This window comes from Cupressus sempervirens, chromosome 11 (assembly GCF_028749045.1).
Source record: "Cupressus sempervirens isolate cs-2001-9-10 chromosome 11, ASM2874904v1, whole genome shotgun sequence".
In the NCBI taxonomy this organism is placed as follows: domain Eukaryota; kingdom Viridiplantae; phylum Streptophyta; class Pinopsida; order Cupressales; family Cupressaceae; genus Cupressus; species Cupressus sempervirens.
The window spans coordinates 574,553,262-574,575,933 of NC_143128.1; the positions used below are offsets into that span (position 1 = coordinate 574,553,262).

Below are 22,672 nucleotides of genomic sequence, written 5' to 3' on the forward strand. Positions count from 1 at the left end.
ACCCTTCTAGTGTGTGCAAATAAGGGAAAGGCCATCAGAATGTTGAGGCGGACAATAATACTCTCAAGCTACTTATTCAAAACCATGTCTTTTTGTAGTACAAGTCCATAAATTTTTTCATAACAAAGTCTCAAGATTACCATGATCTACTTTGGAAGGAGACCATCAAGAGTAATAATAAACATGTGTGGCTATGAGAATCTTAGAATAGATTTGTAACTTGCCTACTATGGAAAGAAGCTTGGTCAACCAATAGACCAACTTGGTCTCAATTTTAGAAGGCATCACATTCCAAATCTATGTAATCAATCCATGAAAGGAAAAAGGTATTTTCAAAAAGAGGAAAACTTGGCCATGCTAGATCCATTTCCAATCATGCTGTAAAATCCATTGAAGAGTCAGTGGGAACGATTGTCTATAAAAGAGGCTTTTATGTTGTTAAATGATGACCAAACCAAAAGCCAAGAAAAAGGTGTCTAAGCATTGAAGAACATGTTGGACATTTTATTTATCCTCAATTAACACAAGAAAAGAATAAAGTGAAAAGTGTCCATTAATAAGATGGATGGGCGAATTAGGAAGAGAAATCCCATAAGCACATGTAGAAATAGTAGAAGCAAGGAAATAATTGGATCATTTGGAAACAAAACATATAAGGCAAGAGTTAAAAGGAAAACTTGTCGAATGGACCTATGCAAGCCAAAATTAGTGACTAATGGCCATTAATTGTAATACAAGAAAGCTTGGAATTTTATGACCATATTAACCATTTTTTCTCTATTGAACCATATATGACAAGCTGGAACTTTTTTAGACCCGTATGAATTGATGGGCTAAATTTTTAGAAAATCGTCAATGTGACAAGTAAATTTATTACTACATCATTAATATTTGTTATAGGAAACTTATTATTTTATTTAATAATATACATAAATATGATTTTATAATATTTATAATATATATGTATGATAAATATATATTATTTCATATTATATATGTTTCTAGCTTTTTTGGTTCTGTTTGGATATGTTTCTATTTTGATAGATTGTATATTTATATTAATTTAAAATCTTGTGAAGTAGAGTATAATAAATTTTAGAAACCTAATTTTAGTAATTTACATATGTATTTTTATATTATTTTTTATATAATTGTATTAATTAAAAAATATCTTAAAGTAACATACATAAACATAGAAATTTCTTCTTTTATTTAATTTTTGTATATATCACTAATTTATAATTATAAGTTATTTATAGAGACCTTTGCATATATTACTAATTAATATTTATTATTTCTAATTTATAAAATATCTAAATTTAAAATGATCCCTCAAATTATTTAGAAACAAAAAAATTGACAAGCATTTTTTTCTTAAAACACAAATTGAAAGGCATGAAAAAAATTAATTGTCATTAAAAAATCATATGGCAGGGAAGGACGACCATCAAATTATAGGCCTAAATACAAGCATGTGCATTAGCAAAAAGCACAAAGTGATGCCTAAAGCCAAGGGTTTTTAACATGGATAAAATAAAAGGTGTGCTCGATACATTCATAAGCCTTAGAAAAGACCTTTTTATTTTGAAAAAATCATTCTGGCAAGATTTGGGAGCCATTCCATACTCAAACAAAAGTAATATTATCTATAATGATTCTAGACTGTATGAAGCTAATTTTCTTGGGTCAAATAATCTAAAGAAAATGGCAAAAAAAATTTAGCAACGACCATGGTAATAATCTTGTAAGAAATATTTACAAAAGGTAATGGGGTGTCAATTACAAATATCTTTGAGGATGCTAGATTTAGGAATGAACTTTATATTTCCCCTATTTACTTTTGTTCCTAAAGAGTCCATTTGGAAAGCTTCTAGATAGACATGAGGAAAGTTTGGCCCAAAATAATACCAAAGAGCCTTACAAGATTCGCTAAGAAATCCATCACAACTAGGGGATTTGTCATTAGCCATGGAGAAAGCCACTTCCTTAAGGTATTGAATAGAAAAGGTCTAGTCACAAAAAGCCCATTGAGAATCTAAAAAATAATTAGGGATGACTAGTAGACACTCTTCTAAGGTTTGTTAACTGGTAGGAGTAAGGGCTTAAGTTGTGAAAACTTTCTGATAATGACCGAAAAATGTTTATAAAATTTCTAGAAGTTTAGTAAGAACTGACTCTTTGATCCTTTTAATACCTAAAGATAAATGTCTTGGGCATAGAGAGGAAAAATTTCTTATTGGCTCAATTTCCCACTTTCAACCAATGTAATTGTACCTTAATCTAAGCACCTCTAGCAACGTAAATATTGACAACCTACTTCTAATGATCAAGGGTTTCCACATTAAACTATAAATTAGTTGAAAAAAAGTAAGTTTCTAAATTCTTGACAATTGCATGCAAATTCTTGGTGGTTCATATATAAGATTGGCAATGGAAATAGAGTAATTATTTTCCATAAAAATGGAGAAAATTGGTGGTTCATAGAATGACGTCATTCTACCACAAAATCCAACTAGAGGGTTGTGTGGGTCAAGGCTATAGGTTTTGGAAACTCTTTGAATGTGGGCCAAGGTAGGTGTATGAGTCAAGAATGATGTGTTAAATAACTGGAGAATGGGAGGAGTGTATTAAGGTATCACACCATTCTACAATAGGGAAAGTGAAATGACAAAGTGATGCCAAATTAAGGAAATATTGACAAGGAGTGCTATGCCCAAAAAGAAAAAGAAAAATATTGATATGAGAGCATGGCGCAATCAAGGAATTTAAAAACTTGATTAAAACTAGCCATAAAATTACTCTAGGTATGCCAAATCATATTTTGGAGGCGATAGTTGGTATTGAGATTAATAAGGCAAATTTATTGTTCGTGTAAAATCAAGCCTCACACTCTCCAAATATCCAATAGAATGATGCAATATCATCCTTATTAGAGGCTGCCTCAACCATATTAAATTCTCCACACGAAACCCAAGAGGCCATTGATGATGGATCATCTATCCACTGCTACATGTAAGCTCTCTCCATCACATCACCAAAGGAATAAATATTTATTATACCAAAATGATGATGGTTGATTTTCATAAGAACCCACATAATCTTTGCATGGGGTCCTCACCCTGATCTACTATTACATTTTGTCAAGATGCCACCAACAAGGAAACCACCCCCCTTTACTAGCTTCATGGGTTGAAGAGAAAGTTATGTTATGAGGCCAAATAAAATGACATGCTACAACAAGAGAAAAAAATACCTTGATCTCCTAAAGACACAATGCATCGTCATGAGGACAATTTTGGCAAACATCTCGAGCAAAACATTTTCAAGAGAGATCAGTGCCCAAGTTACATTTTAGGAGAGGAAATTCATTAACAATCATCATTCATAGTGTCTTCATCCTTAAGAGAGGAGAATCTATTATGCACAAAAAATTAAACTTGTATGGAAAGTAGGGTAAATATTCTTGGGACCATCTATTTCTTTCTAGAGCCTTTGTCATCTATCTCCTCACACCAAGGTGGGTTGCAAGACTGACTATGCAAGGAACCTAGAATATATTAACCTAATGAAGTAGGTTGTGGAAACCTATATTCCATGGTGGAGACATGGGAAATGGTGAACGAGTTTGTGGTTAATTGAAACTTCCACTAGGGAATACAAATTTAAATAGACCGCACAAGAGAAACAACCTTATAAACCTTGGTAGACAAAGGGTCTTGGGTTGGTGAAACTAAAATAAGTGAAGCTTGTTTTGGTAGAGAAAATACAAGCTACTTACCCTTATAGACCATCGTAGTCCAACTAACATCTTTTTTTATAGTCTTTGGTCCTTGAGAAATACCTAGCTCCTTTGGGAAGGATTTGAGCAATACAAATCTACAAAGCTCGAAGAATATCTACATATAAAAACATGTCACAGAGAAGAAAAAAGACAAGAAGAGGCAAGGGTTTTCTCTAAAAATATGCAAATTGTATTCTCAGAAATGAAAAAGATGTAAGATAATTACAAACAATCTATCCTTATAGAAGGAGATTGAAACTCGAAAAGGGTAACCTAAAAGGTAAATACTTTTTAATAATTACTAATTAATTATTAAATGAGAATGCAAAAGGTGCATAAAGTGAAATATTAAGAAGGGAGAAAAGGTGATTTAATAAATGAAACAAAATTAACCTTTTTCCCTAACACCCCCCTTTAAGATGAGAAATAATGTAGCTACAAACAATGCAAAAAGAGCAAGGAAACTACAAAGAAATGTTGAAATAAAACTTGGGTCCTGACAACAAGGCCTGACGAGGTATCCAATCAAAATCAAATATCTATGAAATAGAGAAATAGATAAAACCCAGTGGGAAAAACTCTACTCCAAAAAGAGATAGAAAAAGGATGTGCAAATGAAACATCTCAAGAGAATCTCTCAAGACCATAAGTACAATGAGAACCTCCATGATAGAAGTTCAAGATTCCATATCCCCCCCCCAAAATGGTAGAGCTCCTATGTTGATGAACATACCAATGTCGCTCCAATATGAAGGAAACAAAGGCAATGGAAAAGGATGATAAAACCCATGTATGTAAGGTGTAGCTAGAAGTCCTAGCTAGTGCTCAAAGGTGAAAGAATGAGAATCTTGAAATGGAATCTCCAATGGAGGTGGAATAATAGGTGTGTTGAATCTATCATCTAACAGGAGATGTGTGTCCTTTGATATATCTTCAACAACTGTAGTAGGTGGCTCGATGACTGGAGTTGCAATAGTAGGCAATGTTGAAGATTAATCTTGTGCAAGAGATAGAATTTGAATAGGAGGTGGAGGTATAGAAGTCACAACACTAATCTCAGGAACAACACATAAGCTCAAGCAACTTGACTTCACCTCAATAGAATCTTGTGAAAAATGAGAGTGAGTCTCTAATAGTGGAGATGGTGGACCAAAATGTGAGAAGGAATATAGGTGGGAAGCATGATCAATAATCCTTGTAGCAATAAGATTTCCTATCTCACTATCTCTGATGTGCACTAAATCCTGTGCAAACTCAACTATCTTCCATGTCCCACTATGTGTAATCTGATAAATAGAGATAAGGTTAGAGAACAAAGATAGAACATAAAGTACATCATGAAATGTACTATCATCTATGTCAATAGAACCTTTCCCACATATAGTCTTAACAGTGTTGTTCCCATCAAAATGTGTGAAGTAGGAGAACCCTTAAAATAAAAGAACAAATCATGAGAAGATGACATATGGTGTGAAGCACCTAAATCTAGTAACCATCTAGAAGAATGAGGAATAGTACTTACACATAGTGCATGACCCTTTCCTATATCTTTACCATCTAGCTGAAATGATGATGATGAAGAAGGTCTATGAGAAGGAGAAGGAATATTAATGTTGCTCTTCTGAAGGATAACTATCAAATCTGAAACTTCTTTGGCATAGCAATCTAACTTCTTCTCATAGCAATGTGACTCATCATAATTAGGCTTATTACAATAAGCACATTTCGATCTTTTTGGATTTGATTTTCCCCCTTTAGGAGGAGGTGGCCCTAATGAACTATGTATTATGGAATTAATTTGAGACTCTATAGAAAGAGATTTCTGAGACTTGTCCTTTGCCTTTGAAGATGGTCGAGCTACAAATGCATGAGTCTGAGAGCCTGTGAGAGAATCCAACTAAGCGAGCTTAACTTGCTCTCGAGTTAAATGATCACAAAAAACCTCAAAGGATGGCATTAAAAATCTATTACCCAAAGCATCTTTGGTATAATAGAAGGTAGAAGAAAAAATTTGAAAGTTTCCACAAAGCTTAGAAAGAATCAGGTAGATACACTCATTGTCAATCTTCATTTTCCCACAACCCTACAAGAAAGGTCTCAGTTATTTGAATTTTATCAAGAAGTCCTCAATGGAGGGAAAAGAATCTAGTATTAGAGAGATAGGCTCTACCTCAATCTAAAGTGCCCTAAACTCATTCACTGTACCAAACAAGTCTTCAAGCTTGGTCCACATAGCTAGAGGGGTATTGCACCCATCAAGATGAAACTATAGATTGTTAGAGACCTATAAAGAAACCAATCCTTTTGCCTCATCCATATTGTTCTTGTTGGAGTTGATGAAATCCAACTCCGAAGATACCCAAGATCACCTGCATGCGAAAACATGTCAAAGAGAAGCCAAGGAAGGAAGAGCGTGGAGCAAGGGAAAAACCCTAAACAGACATGAGAGAGAAAATATGCAAACACAAGAAAATATGTATTTACAATATGCTAAATGTCTCGTGATAATACAATGATGGAGATACCACTTATAATGACCTCAAGGAATCTCCTAGAACAAGCTAGAAGATGCTAGGAGATAAGTGTGACAACTAAGCATACATCCACATGAGGTGGAAAGTGCTCGAACAATGTGAGAGGATGAGTATGACTTAGGAGAGAACAAACTCTTGTATTGTCAACAACTTATAAAAAACTCCTAGACTACAACTAATTAATGAAATGCATTTACCTAAGTAAGCTTAAGTAAATAGAATAAATAATTAGTAAATTAATTATTTACTCTAACAGTTCTTGTGCTACATGACCACAAAAGGCCTTTGTAAAATTATTTGCACTACATCTAAAAAAGACCACAACCCTTTAGACCAAAGAAGACGTGTCATCAAGGTCTTCCATGTGTGATAATTATGAGGGGTCAGAATTTCTAGACAAGAAGAGGCCTCGACCATTGTTTTAGAAGGTGTTGAATTGTTTTATAATGCAATTCTAGTTCACATCAGTAAATAACATAAATAATATGACAAAAAACCCCCCACAATGCAAAACATTGAACCCCAGTTGTTAAAAGGAATGTGTAAATGAGAGAAGAGCAATAAAGCTTTAAATACATGAATCACAAATACCTTTTTTTTTAGGCCAAAAAATGACCAAATGCTAAAAGTACTATGTCCACTCAATATTACTCCAAATTGATACCAAGTTTGGAAAGTAGAAAATAAATCACACACTTCAAAAAAAATAGCACTTGAATATGTGTCCATATGAGTCCAAACAAAGCCTTTGAAGTTGCAAAAATTGAGATTTGCAATTTTTAAAAAAAATCAGAAACAGAGATCACAAACAACTTGCACCAATGTGTAGATCACAAAGTTCTACTTGAAAACAAAAAAAAAATTGCTCTAAAAAAAGATTTTGTATGAGAAAAATATCGCTATTTGAAAATTACATCTATAATTATTTTTTTGGAATCACCATTGTCGCACCTCCAAAAATAAAAATAAATGCCCAAAAAATGTTAGACTTGTTCTGTCAAACGCTCATTCTCCTTTTTCTCCAAATACCAAACAAGTTACAATAGACCTAGCTCTAATACCATAAAGGATGAGAAATGAAAATACAAAAAGCCTGAAGAATACCTACATGTAAAAACCTATCATAGAGAAGGAAAAAAGACAAGAAGAGGCAAGGGTTTGCTCTGAAAATATGCAAATTGTATTCTCAAAAATGAAAAAGATTTAAGATAATTACAAACAATCTATCTTTATAGAAGGAGATCGAAACTCGAAAAGGGTAACCTAAAAGGTAAATTCTATTTAATAGTTACTAAGTAATTATTAAATGAGAGTGCAAAAGGTGCATAAACTCAAATCTGAAGAAGGGAGAAAAGGTAATTTAATAAATTAAATTAAATTAACCTTTTTCTCTAACACTTTGGAGGTGGCTTGGTCTTGGGCACAACCAAAGGGCAATCCTTAATCATATGGTTTGCAAAATGGCAACATAAATGCTTATTACAAAAAAATTAAATACATGACACATTGCGTAAAACATTTCCCACCAATATGCAAATCAATAGTTTTCTTGAGGTTTTTTGGCAAGGTCAATTTCAACACAAACCCTTTTTTGAGGGTAGGCATGGACAAAATGCTCAAGCTCCATATAAACAACCTAACCTAAATTATGATAAATAATTTGCAAAAAGCCTAGCAAGGCAAAGGAAAATGATATTTACAAATACCTATTTTTTGTAGGCCAAAAAATGACCAAATGCTGAAAGTACTATGTCCACTCAATATTACTCCAAACTGATACTAGATTTGGAAAGTAGACAATAAATCACACACTTAAAAAAAAAAAAAACATTTAAATATGTGTCCATATGAGCCCAAACAAAGCCTTTGAAGTTGTAAAAATTGAGATATGAAAATTTCAAAAAAATTCATAAACAAAGATCACAAACAACTTGCACCAATGTGTAGATCACAAAGTTCTACCCTAAAACAAAAAAAAATTAAAAAAATGGCTTGCAAAAAAGATTTCGTATGAGAAAAATATCGCTATTTGAAAATCACCTCTATAATTATTTTTTCTAAGTCATCATTGTTGCTCCTCCAAAAATCAAAGAAAATGCTCGAAAAATGTTAGATTTGTTCTATCAAACCCTCATTCTCATTTTTCTCCAAATACCAAACAAGTTACAATAGACCTAGCTCTAATACCATGAAGGATTTGAGCAATACAAATCCACAAAGCCCAAAGAATACCTACATGTAAAAACCTATCATAAAGAAGAAAAAAAGACAAGAAGAGGTAAGGGTTTCCTCTAAAAATATGCAAATTGTATTTTCAAAAATGAAAAATATTTAAGATAATTACAAACAATCTATCTTTATAGAAGGAGATCAAAACTCAAAAAGGGTAATCTAAAAGGTAAATGCTATTTAATAATTACTAATTAATTATTAAATAAAAGTGCAAAAGGTGCATAAAGTGAAATCTTAAGAAGGGAGAAAAGGTAATTTAATAAATTAAATTAAATTAATCTTTTTCTCTAACACTTTGGAGGTGGTTTGGTCTTGGGCACAACCAAAGGGTAATCCTCAATCATATGGTTTGCAAAATGGCAACAAAAACATGTATTACAAAAAAAATTAAATACATGACACATTGCTTAAAACATTTCCCACCAACATGCAAATCAATAGTTTCCTTGAGGTTTTTCCTTGAGGTTTTTTGGCAAGGTCAATTTCAACACAAACCTTTTTTTGAGGGCAGGCATGGACGAAATGCTCAAGCTCCGTATAAGCAACCTAACCTAAGTTATTGTAAATAATTTGCAAAATGCTCAGCAAGGCAAAGGAAAACTAGGAATTTGACCTAGACAAGGACTCTAAGTTTTTTGTTGTTGAAGATTGTAAAGTCTTGCAATGACCTTAGCTAAAAAAATGAGTGAAGAACAATCAAACCAATGGCCATTTTTTGAGAATACCCTCAATGTGTGAAGGGTGCCCAAAATGAAATAGAAGAAATCCTTTGATTTGGATTTTGACGCCATCAAGGAAAACCCCATGTGAGAGCCAAGCCTTGGTAAACCAAGCTCATAACACATTTTCAGAAGGGACACAATCAACAAAATGGCTATTTGAAGTAAACTTTTCAAGGTATTTGCAAGGTTTATGAAAATTTGGTAATGGCATAATGACACTAGGAGTGATTCAGGCCTTACCTCATGAAATACAAAACAAATTTCCTTGGTCTTTTACTCACAAGACCCATGATCACCAAGAACCAATGCTTCAACACCAATAGCATTTTTTGTGCCAAAACTAGCCGCAACCATATAAAGCAACAATTTACTTCCCACAATAAATGTTAAATGACTAGATTGACGGGGGAATATGGTACAAAAACCCTAAAACCCTATTTGAACAAACAGATGCAAGAAGTTGGAAAGCACCAAAAGTCCAATATTCTGTCAATTCCATAAATTACTTTGTCTGCTTTCTCAATTATCTACATCTTTTTTGCCAATAGATTTTCACATTTCATGAAGTTTAATTGCTATCTATTAGATTATTTATATATTTTTGTATCAATGATTGGGGATCCCATTCTCACGATGGATCCCACGAAGAAAAAATATCTTGAATGTGATCGAAACATTAACACAATTATATATACACAATAGAAAAGTAAAAGCAATTAAATATATATTTATATAGAATTCAAACGTGATACAATTGAAAAGAAAAAGAAATTAATTGTATATTTATATAATGATTTCAAATGTTATTATTTTCATTGAAAAAACAAAAATAATTAAATGTATATTTATACCCTTATTGTTTTCTTTTCAAATAATTAGTGACATTCTATATTAATGCAAAAGTATACACACATTTGAAAAGTGAAAAGCTATTTATTATATTTTTATATGCTAATTGATACGTAGTTGTTTTCTTTTCAAATAATTAATGATATTCCACATTAATGCAAAAATTTATATACAAATATAAAAGCAAAAATCATTAGTTACATTTTTATACACTTAATTCAAACCATGATTGTTTTTTTTTCAAGTAATTAGTAGTATTTTTTTCAAGTAATTAGTAGTATTTACAAGTAGTGGTGTTTACTCATATTGTTATATTATAATTAATCTTATGATAGCATAAGTTGTTAGATTGGTGACCACAAAAATAGTGCTAAGTATAGATTAAGCATTTTATTAATTTTAAAAATAATAGGATAGTGTTAAGTGTATGTTAAGCATTTTATAAATTTTAGAAACAATAAGAATCATGTTGCAAGTGATATATTGTTTTAGCTCTTATAAATCATTTAAATATAAATAGTTATAAGAGTATTAATTTTTTAAAATTTAAATTTCATATTTAAATAAAATTAATTCTCTTATTTATCTTTTTGAGAAAAAGGTAATAGAATTTATATTATAAATTTATATAATTAAAAAATAAATTATAATTATAATATTTGAGTGTATAATTAATAATAAAAATTTGACATTTGCATTTCACATAGCTTGTCAAAAATAATCAACATGGAAGAAGTCTCTAAAAAAGGGGTCCTATATGAAATAATCATAACTAGATAAATAGCTAATGGGTTGAAACCTACATTACTGATTATTAGTTCTTGCCTCCGGTAGGTAACTTATGGATTCATTTAGGACAAACAAAACTTTAAAATACTTATTTGACCAATAAGCTTTGAAAATTTTCTAAACCTTCAACTATTTTATAAAGTTTGAACTTTGTAATTTTTAAAAAAAATTAAAAATGATTATTAATTTGAAATTCTATTGGTTCTGGTGAAAAATAACAATGAAGAAAATCATTTTTGCAATAAAAAATTTTGCAATGACAAACAGGGCGTCCACTTTCCAAGTCTTCCCATTTTGTATGCATTAAATGAATTATTTATTTGTTTAATTAATTTGTCAATTAGTTATAGGTTAGTTAAGTTAGTTATAATGTAAATGTATTTAAGATTCAATTGATTTCAATGATTTTTATATTATAAATTTGAATTTGATAATGTCAATTTTTTTAGATATTTTTTATATAGATTGTATATTGTAATTATATTTGTTAATTTTTTAGAATATTTTTTAATTATTATTTTTTTTCTTCTATAAATACAAGATAGTCAATGTTTTTATTAGATTTTAATAGTTTCATTTTATCATTTCAATTTGTTTTAAAATATAAAGTTCAACTATCAATAAACATTTTGATATATTTATTTATATCGAAATTTTGTGTCTATCATGTTATTTTTGTCATATACACTATTGCACCATGTTCTACAAAAATTCATAAGAAATTCATTATATGTTATCATGGAACAAATTTAAAGAAAATACAATTTCCTTTTGTAGATTTGTTAAATTGAGATAGCAATATCACAAATTTCACTCCTTGTGGGAAATGCCTCATACTTATCAATTTTTTAACATACAAAATTTATATTGTTAACACATTCACTTGTTTTTTTCCATTAAGCATTTGACAAGAACTATGACGCTTTGGTCTGTCGTTGTATTTGACATAGACTAAACACTATTGTAATCACTTATACTTAATTGGTGATTAATCTTTCAAAGTCAAAAATTCTACATTTTAACTTTTTAGAAATAACTATTTTTTAATTTTAAATATTTATTTTAGTATGTATAATATTCCATCATATTTAATTTTATAATACTTAATACTATGCTTTTTGTGAAAGAATAATAATATTTTATTATATAAAAAATAGTGTATGAATAATATATTTTTCTAATAAACTTAAAATATGATATAATTATTTTATGGATATGAAGGTCTAAAATTTCTACATTTTAACTTGGTTTCCTCATTATAATGAGTAATATTCTATATAATAACTTTTTAATTTAAATAGAATATTAATATTCTACTATACAACTTAGTTATAATAGTAACATGACATTTATATGATTAATTAGAAAGTATATTTAATTATAAATTTTGTATTAAAAATATATAATTTTTGAAATATTTAAAATAGATTGATGATTCTTTAATCTTTCTAAAATAAAAATTAGATTTTTTAATTAAAGGTACCATAGAATTAATCAAATATTAAAATATTAATAAAATTATATTAAATATTATCAATTTAAACTATTTAGAGCAAATACACGTCACTATGACACTTGTTATGTGTTAAGCTTGAATAGAGTTAAATTTAATACCTTTCACCTTTCACGTAGACCACACTTTATCGTTGTGTTGTAAGATGATCTTATCTAATTATATACTATTTTAGATATGATTATTTTATTTCAAATAATTAGTTAGTGATATTCCTATATTATATTATTAAGAAAAACAAGAAGAGTTTTTGGTTAGTACATGGCAGATTGGGGAGGGTCAAGTTGCAAGGCCTCACGTTCAAAACAAATAAAAAACAAAAAACAGCGTTAATAATAATAATAATAAAATAATAATAATAATCAAATGATTAGAAACGTACATATTGTATTGAAAAGAAAGAAGCGAAGAAAGTGCACCGCAGAAGCCAGGCGGGTGCGTAGAGACTCTGTTTCTGTCTCGGGAGTTTTTCCTCGATCTCTCGCTCCTGCTGCCTCGAAGAAGATCTTTACGCGAAATTTCTCCTTAAATCCCCTCTTCAATTCTTCTTAAATTCCCCCCCTCACCCGACTCTTTTCTCAATTCACAGCTTTTGCATTGAGCTTTTCAAATCCTTGATCAGACATTAATGGCGGAAAATCTCACCGAAGATCAGATTGCAGAGTTCAAGGAGGCGTTCGGCCTTTTCGACAAAGACGGCGATGGTAATTTTAAATTTGTGATCTGCAATGGGGTGTTTTATTTTGAAAAAACTTCAAATAGGGCTTCCTTATCCGCCCTTTTGTATTTGGGGATTTTTTTTTCGGTTTTCTGTGTTGTGATGATAAATAATTGGTTTTTGTAGGCTCCATTACGACCAACGAACTTGGCACCGTGATGCGTTCTTTGGGGCAGAATCCTACCGAAGCTGAGCTGCGTGATATGATCAGCGAGGTGGATGCGGATGGGAATGGAACCATTGACTTCGCTGAGTTTCTTAACCTAATGGCCCGTAAAATGAAGGTTTGTTTATGACTTGTCTAATTTCTCTTTTTGATTTACTGATCACATCTCTAAACTTGTTTTTGCTTTGTTGTTTTGACTAATGAGTTTCAGATGTTGCTTTGGGCCAGATCCTTTAAATTTTGTTGTGTGGGATGAATTCCCTGCCCTGATGAACGTACAATAACCTTGATTCTTAAAACTCGTGATATTTTTGTCTCTTTTCACAAAATAGTGCGAATGTTGGTTATTTTAATGTTTGAATTTGTGGAAGATTGAGTTTGAAATCGCCTGTATTTCCGATTACATTCTGTGATATGTGAACTGATGTTTAAATTTTAGGTATATTTATTAATTTGATATGTTGGATCACATCGAATGATTATGTTTTCGGAATTGACATTTTCGATCACTCTCAGTGATCACTAAATCGACATTTAAGCGTTGGTTTTTAAGGTTTGAATTTGTGGAAGATCGCGTTTGAAATCGACTATATTTTGGATTGCGTTCTGTGATATGTAAACTAATGTTTAGATTTTGGGTATACTTTGTGATTTGATATTATGGATCATACTCAATTTGGAAATTGATATTTTGGATCACTAGCAGTGATCACTAATTTGATTTTTAAGTTGTGTATATGTTTTTAATTGAGATTTTAGATCACAGTTACTGATCAGTGAATCGATCTTTAAATATTGTTTAGATGATTGTATTTCCATTTCTTATTTTTGAAAAAATTATTAATGATATTGCAGGATACAGATTCGGAGGAAGAACTGAAGGAAGCCTTCAAGGTGTTTGACAAGGACCAGAATGGTTTCATCTCTGCAGCTGAGGTGGGTTAATTTTGCAGGTCAACCTTACTGAATTTTCGTTAATGGCGATAGATTTTACATGTGAAATGCTATTTATATGTTGTAGATGGAAATCAACTCTCAGTTTTATTCATTTGTTGGGCACAGAACTCATCGCTGTGTTATGATGAATTTGAGAGCTTGATTTAGGATTATATTGTTTCATCCTTGTTTTGAAATCATTCAGTATGAGAGAAATTTAAACACCTTGAATTTCTCTTTTAATATTTAGTTTTTCTTCATTGTGTAGCTTGGCCATGTGATGGCCAATTTGGGGGAAAAGCTAACTCCTGAAGAAATTGATGAAATGATCAAAGAAGCAGACACTGATGGAGATGGGCAGGTCAACTATGAAGAATTCGTTAGAATGATGTTAGCAAAGTAATTTTAGGTCATCATTGAAGAGATATTTCTTTGCTCACTTATTTGACCATTTCCATGTAAGAGTATGCGAGGTTATTTTAATTAGGAGTAGTCTAATGTTTTTTTTTGCCTAAAACAGTCACAACAGCAATTCCCACATGGTGAAAATCATTGAATATTGGCCTTTACTGACAGTTCTTTCAGACTGTTTGCATCAATTTAAGAAAGTATTTTCTTGTAATACGTAGCTCAGATCTTATATTATATATAATTATGGATGTCAACGTTTTGTGAAAAGTTTAATCTGGTGGTTAAAGGATTATCTGATTGGTTTCTATAAAATAGATCATGGTTATTTTTCAGAATAGATTTTGTATTGAAAAAGGTATTATGGAAATTAACTGATGACAAAGTGCACATTGATTACTTATAGCGAGATTTGAACTTTTGATCTCTCTTTCAAGAACACAAATTCTCCACCTCCAAATTAACTTAGATTGTACCAGACCTTCAAATAGTAATATTCATTCCTATTTTTTAAAACACATGTAATTTGTGACTTGGAAGTCAGTGTCAAGTCATAACCAGACTTTTAAATAGTAGCCTACTTTCTTAACTTTTGAATTCTTAACTGAGTCTAGTAAAAAAGAATAAAATTACATCTACCGTATCAACTAAATTCATTCTCCATATATATATATATATATATTAAAAATGATTACTGAGCAATAGATGATTTAATAAATAATTTTAAAAAACTTTTTACATAATTTGTTCTTTCTGAAAAATAATCATTTGACCAGACATGTTACATATAGAAAAAAACATTTGACCAACATGATATTTATTGGCAAAGCAAAATATGAAGATAACAAATGTGTATTTTTTAATCTTTACACAATTTATCTTTTATGAAAAATAATCATTTGATTGACATATATATATATATATATATATGAATTGACCAAAATATTATGTATGAAAAATTATCCTTTGACCAACATGATATGTTGACAAAGCATAAATATCTATATAGTAGATATATTGACTTAGGATGCGTAGCTATTAAGTTTTATTTAATGGAACAATTTTCAAGAGACCCAAATTTCACTAATGGGTATTTTCTTATAATGACTTCATTTGTAACAATTTTTAAGTATTGTTGAAAGGTTTTAAAGAATTAAAATATTTGAATGCGATAATAGTAATATTATTTAATTTTATATAATTTCTATTGTAATAGATAAAATATGTTATTAATAGTTGGTATATTTAGTGGAGTTGGCATGGCTTGTGGGTTTTCTTTCTATTAGTCTTGGGTTTGATTCTCGTAGACGGGTTAACCTTGTGCATGTTGTAGGATTCATACATTAGATTTAGAGTTTAGTGGATTCAAAATTAATTTACACCTAAGTCAAATTGTGAATGAGTAATATAGATTTTAATTTGATTACATTTTGAATAAGGCCAAAAATGTATATTAATGAAATAATAGAGAATCAATACAATAACTAAACAAACCATTACATTGGATATGTGTGGAGCAACCCTTACACTTCAAAAAAAAAGTACTTTGAAGTTGCCCAAGCTTGCATTGTTCTCAAAAGATGAAGTACAATAATACAATTCACTTATCCCTTTTGTAGTAGGTTAATTACACAAGAGTATAAATATAAAGAACCACAATATCTACTATTTGATGCTTTCAATCTTTAGAAAAACTAAAAATGAGAAATTATCAAATCATATCTTTAGTCATGAGTCAAACTCGTGAGCCAAGGTAGTAGTTCAATACCCCTATTATATGATCACACATCTTGGAATAGCATTCTTCATGCACCTCTTATACATTCCTTACTCGTAATACATGTCATAGTTTTGGTCAAAATGCTCACATTGGTCAAAATCCCAATCCTTGGCTGAGGGCATTCAATGTAATCTTGACATAAACACCAAATATGAAATAGCTTGCAACTTGCCATTTTAATGGATTTTTCATAACTTCTTCATTGGTTTTTTCTCACATATCTAAATATCTCTAGAATAGATGCATCCTCTCTTGGGCATGGACATTCAATTTGGACTCATTTCGTAATGTTTGAAACTAGACAATATTTACCATCTAAATAATTTAATTGCAGTTACAAAAATAGGATGTGCAATTTGAATGACACACCCAACTTTGGCTCCTACATCTCCATCAAAACTTTCAAATTGTGTGTCTAGGCCATAAAAAACCATTGACTCCTATCAATTAACATTGATCACTTTTTATCTAGTGTCTACCAACTTTCTAAATCTCTTAATATAAGTGCACAAAGGGACTTATATATAAATTCAACTACTTTCCAAATTATTAGTGCTTTCATAGCCTCTACACATTTCTAAGCTATAGCTAGAAGTTAGATCTTTTACAATGCATTTTGCATTTTCCAAATCTCATTTATCACAATCTACTTTTGTAAATTTTATATTACTTCTCATTTAAGGTCAACAACCTTTGCATCAATTAAATGGTGTCTACTGCTATTTATATCAAGTCATTCACTTGGTATCATATGAGCCTGACATAGAAAACTATCACTAAGTAAGCTTCTCAAAAGTGTTCATTAACACTAGGGTATGTATAGGATCATGGTATACCAAAAAGTGATGATGTGAAAAAAGGGTGTTTTCCATCTGTCCAAAAATGTGAAAATCTTAGTTGATTGTTATGTATGCCTAGGTTTTAGTATACTTGGCAAAGGCAAAATATAAAGAAAATCAGGTATCAAATATTAAAAATATATAAATTTATTAAATAATTTATATAATATATTATTATATAGATTTATAATATAGACAACAACCTATAGTACTATGGTAAGTTGTGAGCCTCTCATCTAGGAGATCTTGATTTCAAGTCTACTCAAGCTTAAAAAATAATAATTAATCTTGGCTTTAGCCCATTACTAAAAATTATATAGATTTTTATAATGAATTTATATAATATATAAAAATGGTGCATATGTAATGATTGATTGTAGGTGAGTTTTTGTAAGGTTGAAATTGTAGTTTTTAGGGGCCAGGTAAGCAGATCTCGATGGACTTTGTAGGTAGAGTTGGTTCTAATTGATATGGTCATCATTGGAAGCACAATTTTTGCAAGATGTGTGCAAAGGTCGAAGCAAATGGCCTTCAAATATAATATCAATAGTGTTTTAACATTAGGGTTAGACTCAAAAAAAAAGCAAATAGACAAGGGATCTAGAATGGTACAGATATCAAAAGGTGAGATTTTAGGAATGAGAGGGTTTGGGAGAATAGGCACAGAGATCCTAAGCTACACAAGATTTTTCCCTTTAAAACAAAAATTTCAGTTTTGAGCAGATCAAAAAGAAATTTTTGGAGACTGAAAGGGCAATTGATAGACACTAAAAAAGAAAAAGAGGTAAGTGGGAATATAAATTTTGTCATAAAAGAATCAACAAAAGAAAGACTTTGTTTCTTACCTAGGAGATAAAGCTTTGATAATGAAATGGATGGGTCTATGGCCATGACTAAGAAAGATTCAAGATTGGTGTGATAAAAAATGGGGAAGGAACTACACCTTGAAAATGATGGCTAATGATTTCTTTTTGGTAGTTTTCTTCTCCAAGGAAGATAAAGAATGAATCCTTGGAAGTGGACTATATTTGATTGATGGAAAATGTTTTAATTTACAAGAATGTATTCGTAACTTTCATCCTTCACAAGAGAAATTCAAGGAGAGAGTGGTGTGGATAAAGTTGTATAATCTCCCCTTTCAATACATGGATGAAGAAACCCTAAAGGTGATTGAAGATTTTTTGGGTTCATTCTTTACCTTAGAAGAATTAGCGAATGCTAGGGACTTTTTCATGGCTTCAAAGATCTTATTTAAAGTCCAAGAGTTCCACAAGCTGTCAAATTACATTGTTTTGGATTTTGGGAAAGGAGAATGGAAATAACAACTTGAAGTGGATGTGGGGGACTCTTTTGATTTATCTAGCAACCAAAGTGCAAAACCCTCTAAAGGGAAGTCTTTAGATGTGGAGAGGTCTCTTAATGTCATCAATGAAATTATGAAAACAAGGAAGACCCTGGATGAAGAAACTCTTTAGAATGAATTTAACATGATCAACAACAAGGGCTAACTAACTTTTGGAATCCCAAGTTGTAGATATGAGAGCATTATGAATATGATTGACCAATCCTTTGAAGTAAATGATGGTAAAGTGTTAATGGTTGAGTAGGAGGTGACCTCCAAAAAGGTAGTCAAGGACACCCCAACCCTCAACTTATTAGTCAAGCTTTGAGGGTAGGAATTGTTGAGCATGAGTTTTTTTCGGTAGTATATAATACATAGTGGGTTATGAAATAGGAATTAAGAGACCTATAAAGGAACTACACTCTATGATTCTTGATTTTATCCTTACAAATTTTAGTAAAACCTTTTGCAAAAGATCATTTTGGAGGGGATCAAATTGCTAAACCAAATAATTAGAAAGAGGGTAGTGGTTTTGAGGAAGATAAAAGGTCAAATGAGTAGTGGAAACAGGCCATCTGGAGGAATCTCTCCATTATAAGATAGACAAATCTCCTCGATTCAAAATTAGGAAGAGTTATTTGAAGAGGTTTGTGATAGTAGAGGAAATGCAATGGATTCAGACTCAAAATATGAAACTCGGGAGGATGAAGGGGACCAAGACACCTTTGGATTAAATGATTGGTTAGATATTTTGGAGAATTGTGCTATAAACCAAACTCAATCAATGGTTTATAAATCAAAGATAGGGGAGAAGAAGAAAAAGGGGTGTTGAAACTAATTGGATGAAGTTGGAATTAGCTGGTAATGCAATATACCAAGCTAAACTATTGAAATCACGAAAAGGCTGTCTTTTTCTCGAAGCAATGAGGGTCCTATAGTGGAATGTCAAGGGCTAAAATGCCTCTAACAAGATGTGCATGATCAAGAGATGTCTTGATCAAGTACAAATAGATTTAGTATTTTTTCAAGAAACTAAGATAGGTTTGGATGGCTTAGATCAATTGGGTAAGAGATTATCTAAGTGGAAAAGTGTGTTTGTAGGGGTTGAAGGTACTTTAGGTGGTCTTGCGATCTTGTAGAATGATGTTTCTACTGATGTTCAAGTCAAGACTCAAGGGTTCAACTAGGAAATGGTGGAGGTTGCCTCTAAACAACTACTTTCAAAATTTTATGTTTTCAATGTCTATGACCCCAATAATCCAGGTCTTAAAAAATAGTTTTGGGAGAATTTAATTTTCTAATTGGAGATTCATCGAGATAGGTTACATTTTCTAAGAGGAGAATTCTATGCCATTATATCCCTAGAAAATTAAAAAGGAGGTAGTGCTTGGATGAGCCAAAATCATAGATACTTCATGGGTTTTTTCATCAATTAGGGCTTACTAGATATAGGATTATGTAATGGTGATTACACATGGACCAACCAAAGAGGTGGTTTTTAAAATATTATTGATATACTAGACCATTTTTTACTAACAGACAACTAGGGTGAGAATACTTGTCTTTATCAAGATGAGATCCTACTTTTTTTGGGGTCTGACCACTTCTTGACTATATAAGGAGTCATGAAGATTCAACACCAGATACAACTCCCTTCATATTTGAAGGAATCTAGTTTAGAGATGTGAAATAGTAATGATAATAGAGGTAGAACCAAATTTTGCAGTTCAAAAATCCAAAGAAAAGAAAAGAAGGAAAAGTAGAGAACACTCAGTCCATGCTGATGGAGAATTTTTACTTTTCGTGGACTAATGCCACCGCTTGAGAAGGTAATAAAGGTTTTTCTACCTCAAAAAACTATAGTTTTTGAATGAATAACTGAAAGTGTGGAATAGAGTCAAATTTAAGAATATGTTCATTGAAAAATTTTAATTGAAATCTAATTTGGTATTTTTTTAAAGAAAATGTAGTGAACTGCTAATTATTCATTAATAATTATATAAAATGATTTGAAGGCTCATTAGGGAAAGAGCCAAAAATAAAATTGTGAATCCTAGTCTAATTACATAATGAAAAAAGAGAAACAATATTCCAATATCCAAAAAAATCTAAAATCTTATCCCCCACATGTGGATATGATATAACATTTCTCATGTGTAAGCCCCTCGACCACCAATTTGTAAATTTAATATTCCTTTGCAAACCCAATGGTTAACATGGTAGAAGAGAAATGGAAGAACCACAAATTCACAAATACAATGACACCCCAACATGTATCAAATATGCATGAGCTAGCCTTATTCCAATGTGGATAGTAAAAAAAATTTGTACTAGGCCAAACAAAATGAACTATCTTTGAGAATCATGTCATGACTCCATCTTCCAAGAACTGATGTGGTATGGAAAAATTCAATACGACGATAAGCTTCATTAACTATGAGTAATTATCTAGCAACCAAGATTAAAAATCAAAGATTACTAATGGGAACCCACAAACCCCACATCCCCCCAAAAAAAATCAATCTTTCATCACATTTGGGACAACCGATCAAGGACCACCTTGAGAGACCGACAATGGTTGCACATTGAGATCTAGGGTTGCAACAAGATTTTGTTATGAATAGGGAGTTGGATCCTAAAAATTTTGCATAGAGCCCATGGCCATGTTTTGAGAGTCCAAAATGTCAAGTAGGGCTTCCACTTTCTTGTATAAATTGTTGGCTAGATCATCTCCATAAACCTACCAAATTCCTAAATAACCACTCAAACATGCCTACAACTTTCTACCAAAGAGTGTGCAATACTTTCCCCCTTTTTAGGTTTCATATGAGATCAATTATTATCATTACATTGTGTATTGTTAATACTTTGTTTTTCCAAAATTGCCAAATCTTTAACAATTTGATATAATTGGCAATATATTTGTGAGCTAAAGGAGATAAATTGTGCACCATCACATCCCAAATTTTCTAAAAGGTCAAAAAGATTATTCCCTTCCCCAAGGGTATGGGAAATTATAAATTCCTCAAAATAATCTATTATATGCCAAATCTAGTTCATAATAGATGATATTCTTCAATTTATAGAAGGTCTATTGAGGCAAGCATTGACAATGACCAATGAATCACCTTCAATATGCACTTTTATAGAGCCACCCTTCTTTTTCATTACAAGCCCAATCAATAATACTTGTGCCTCTAAGCCTCTTCTACATTGTTCATTCTAGGGGGGATTGGGCATGCTTTAATTGCATACATTTTTCCTTCATGGTCTCTTATGCAAACTCCTATTCAATACTACCCCAGATTGCCACATGAAGAACCATCAAAATTGATTTTTTAGATTCCTTGAGATGGAGGAATTCATCTAATTAATGCCTTGTCTACTGCATGATGTCTCTTAAGAGTAGGAACTAAGGCCATTGGAATAACCATACCTTCTTATTCTCTATTTATTCTATCATCCCAAGCTGAAAAGTAATGATTGCATCTGTTATTGACTATATTTGAATTCACAACCTGAGCTATATTTTCCTCAAGTTGTTCTTGCACACGATTCAAAGAAAAAGTCTAATGTCAAAAACTGTGCTTATTCCTCTCCCACCATATTGTCCATACTACAATTAGAGGAACACATTCCATAAAAAAATGAAATAAAGAAATTAAAAATAAGATTGACCATGTTTGGAACAAATCCCAAATACTATTCAGAAAAGGCTTAGATTAATAAAGATTGTAAGGGGACCTTTTGGAGGCAAAAATCTAAGAGAAATATGAATGCACAGTGGAGATAGATTTTTTTTTTAAACTCGTGATTTATTTAAGTAAGATGCTCCCAAAATAAATAAAAAATTAATCAAAGATCATTATGGAAATATCTTAGAGAATTTTGATGATATCAATACAGAGGTTGTTTGGTTTTTCTCCTCCATTTTTGTTAAAAAGATGAGTGTGATTTATAATCATGGGGAAATTCTAATTATTATTCATGAATGTGCCTCTAAAGATCAAAATGAAATGCTTATAAAACCACTTACCAAAATGGAAGTGAAGAAAACCATCTT

The 22,672-nt window shown here is 31.1% G+C and overlaps 1 protein-coding gene across 1 annotated transcript; it reads left to right on the top strand.

Moving 5' to 3' along the window:
• Window positions 1-12,807: 12,807 nt before the first annotated feature.
• LOC149530943 (calmodulin) lies at window positions 12,808-14,862 on the top strand. Its single transcript, XM_089809496.1, has 4 exons — window positions 12,808-13,124; window positions 13,265-13,422; window positions 14,160-14,240; window positions 14,509-14,862. Exons 1-4 carry the CDS (start codon window positions 13,049-13,051, stop codon window positions 14,641-14,643), a joined length of 450 nt encoding a protein of 149 aa, XP_089665622.1. The 5' UTR covers window positions 12,808-13,048; the 3' UTR covers window positions 14,644-14,862.
• The last annotated feature ends 7,810 nt before the right edge of the window (window positions 14,863-22,672 follow it).

Bases quoted from the DNA above. Each gene is read 5' to 3' on its own strand.
- LOC149530943 (XM_089809496.1), top strand. From the start codon at position 13,049: ATGGCGGAAAATCTCACCGAAGATCAGATTGCAGAGTTCAAGGAGGCG. The intron at 13,423-14,159 runs GTTTGTTTATGA...ATGATATTGCAG, and splicing joins TAATGGCCCGTAAAATGAAG to GATACAGATTCGGAGGAAGA. The intron at 14,241-14,508 runs GTGGGTTAATTT...TTCATTGTGTAG, and splicing joins GTTTCATCTCTGCAGCTGAG to CTTGGCCATGTGATGGCCAA.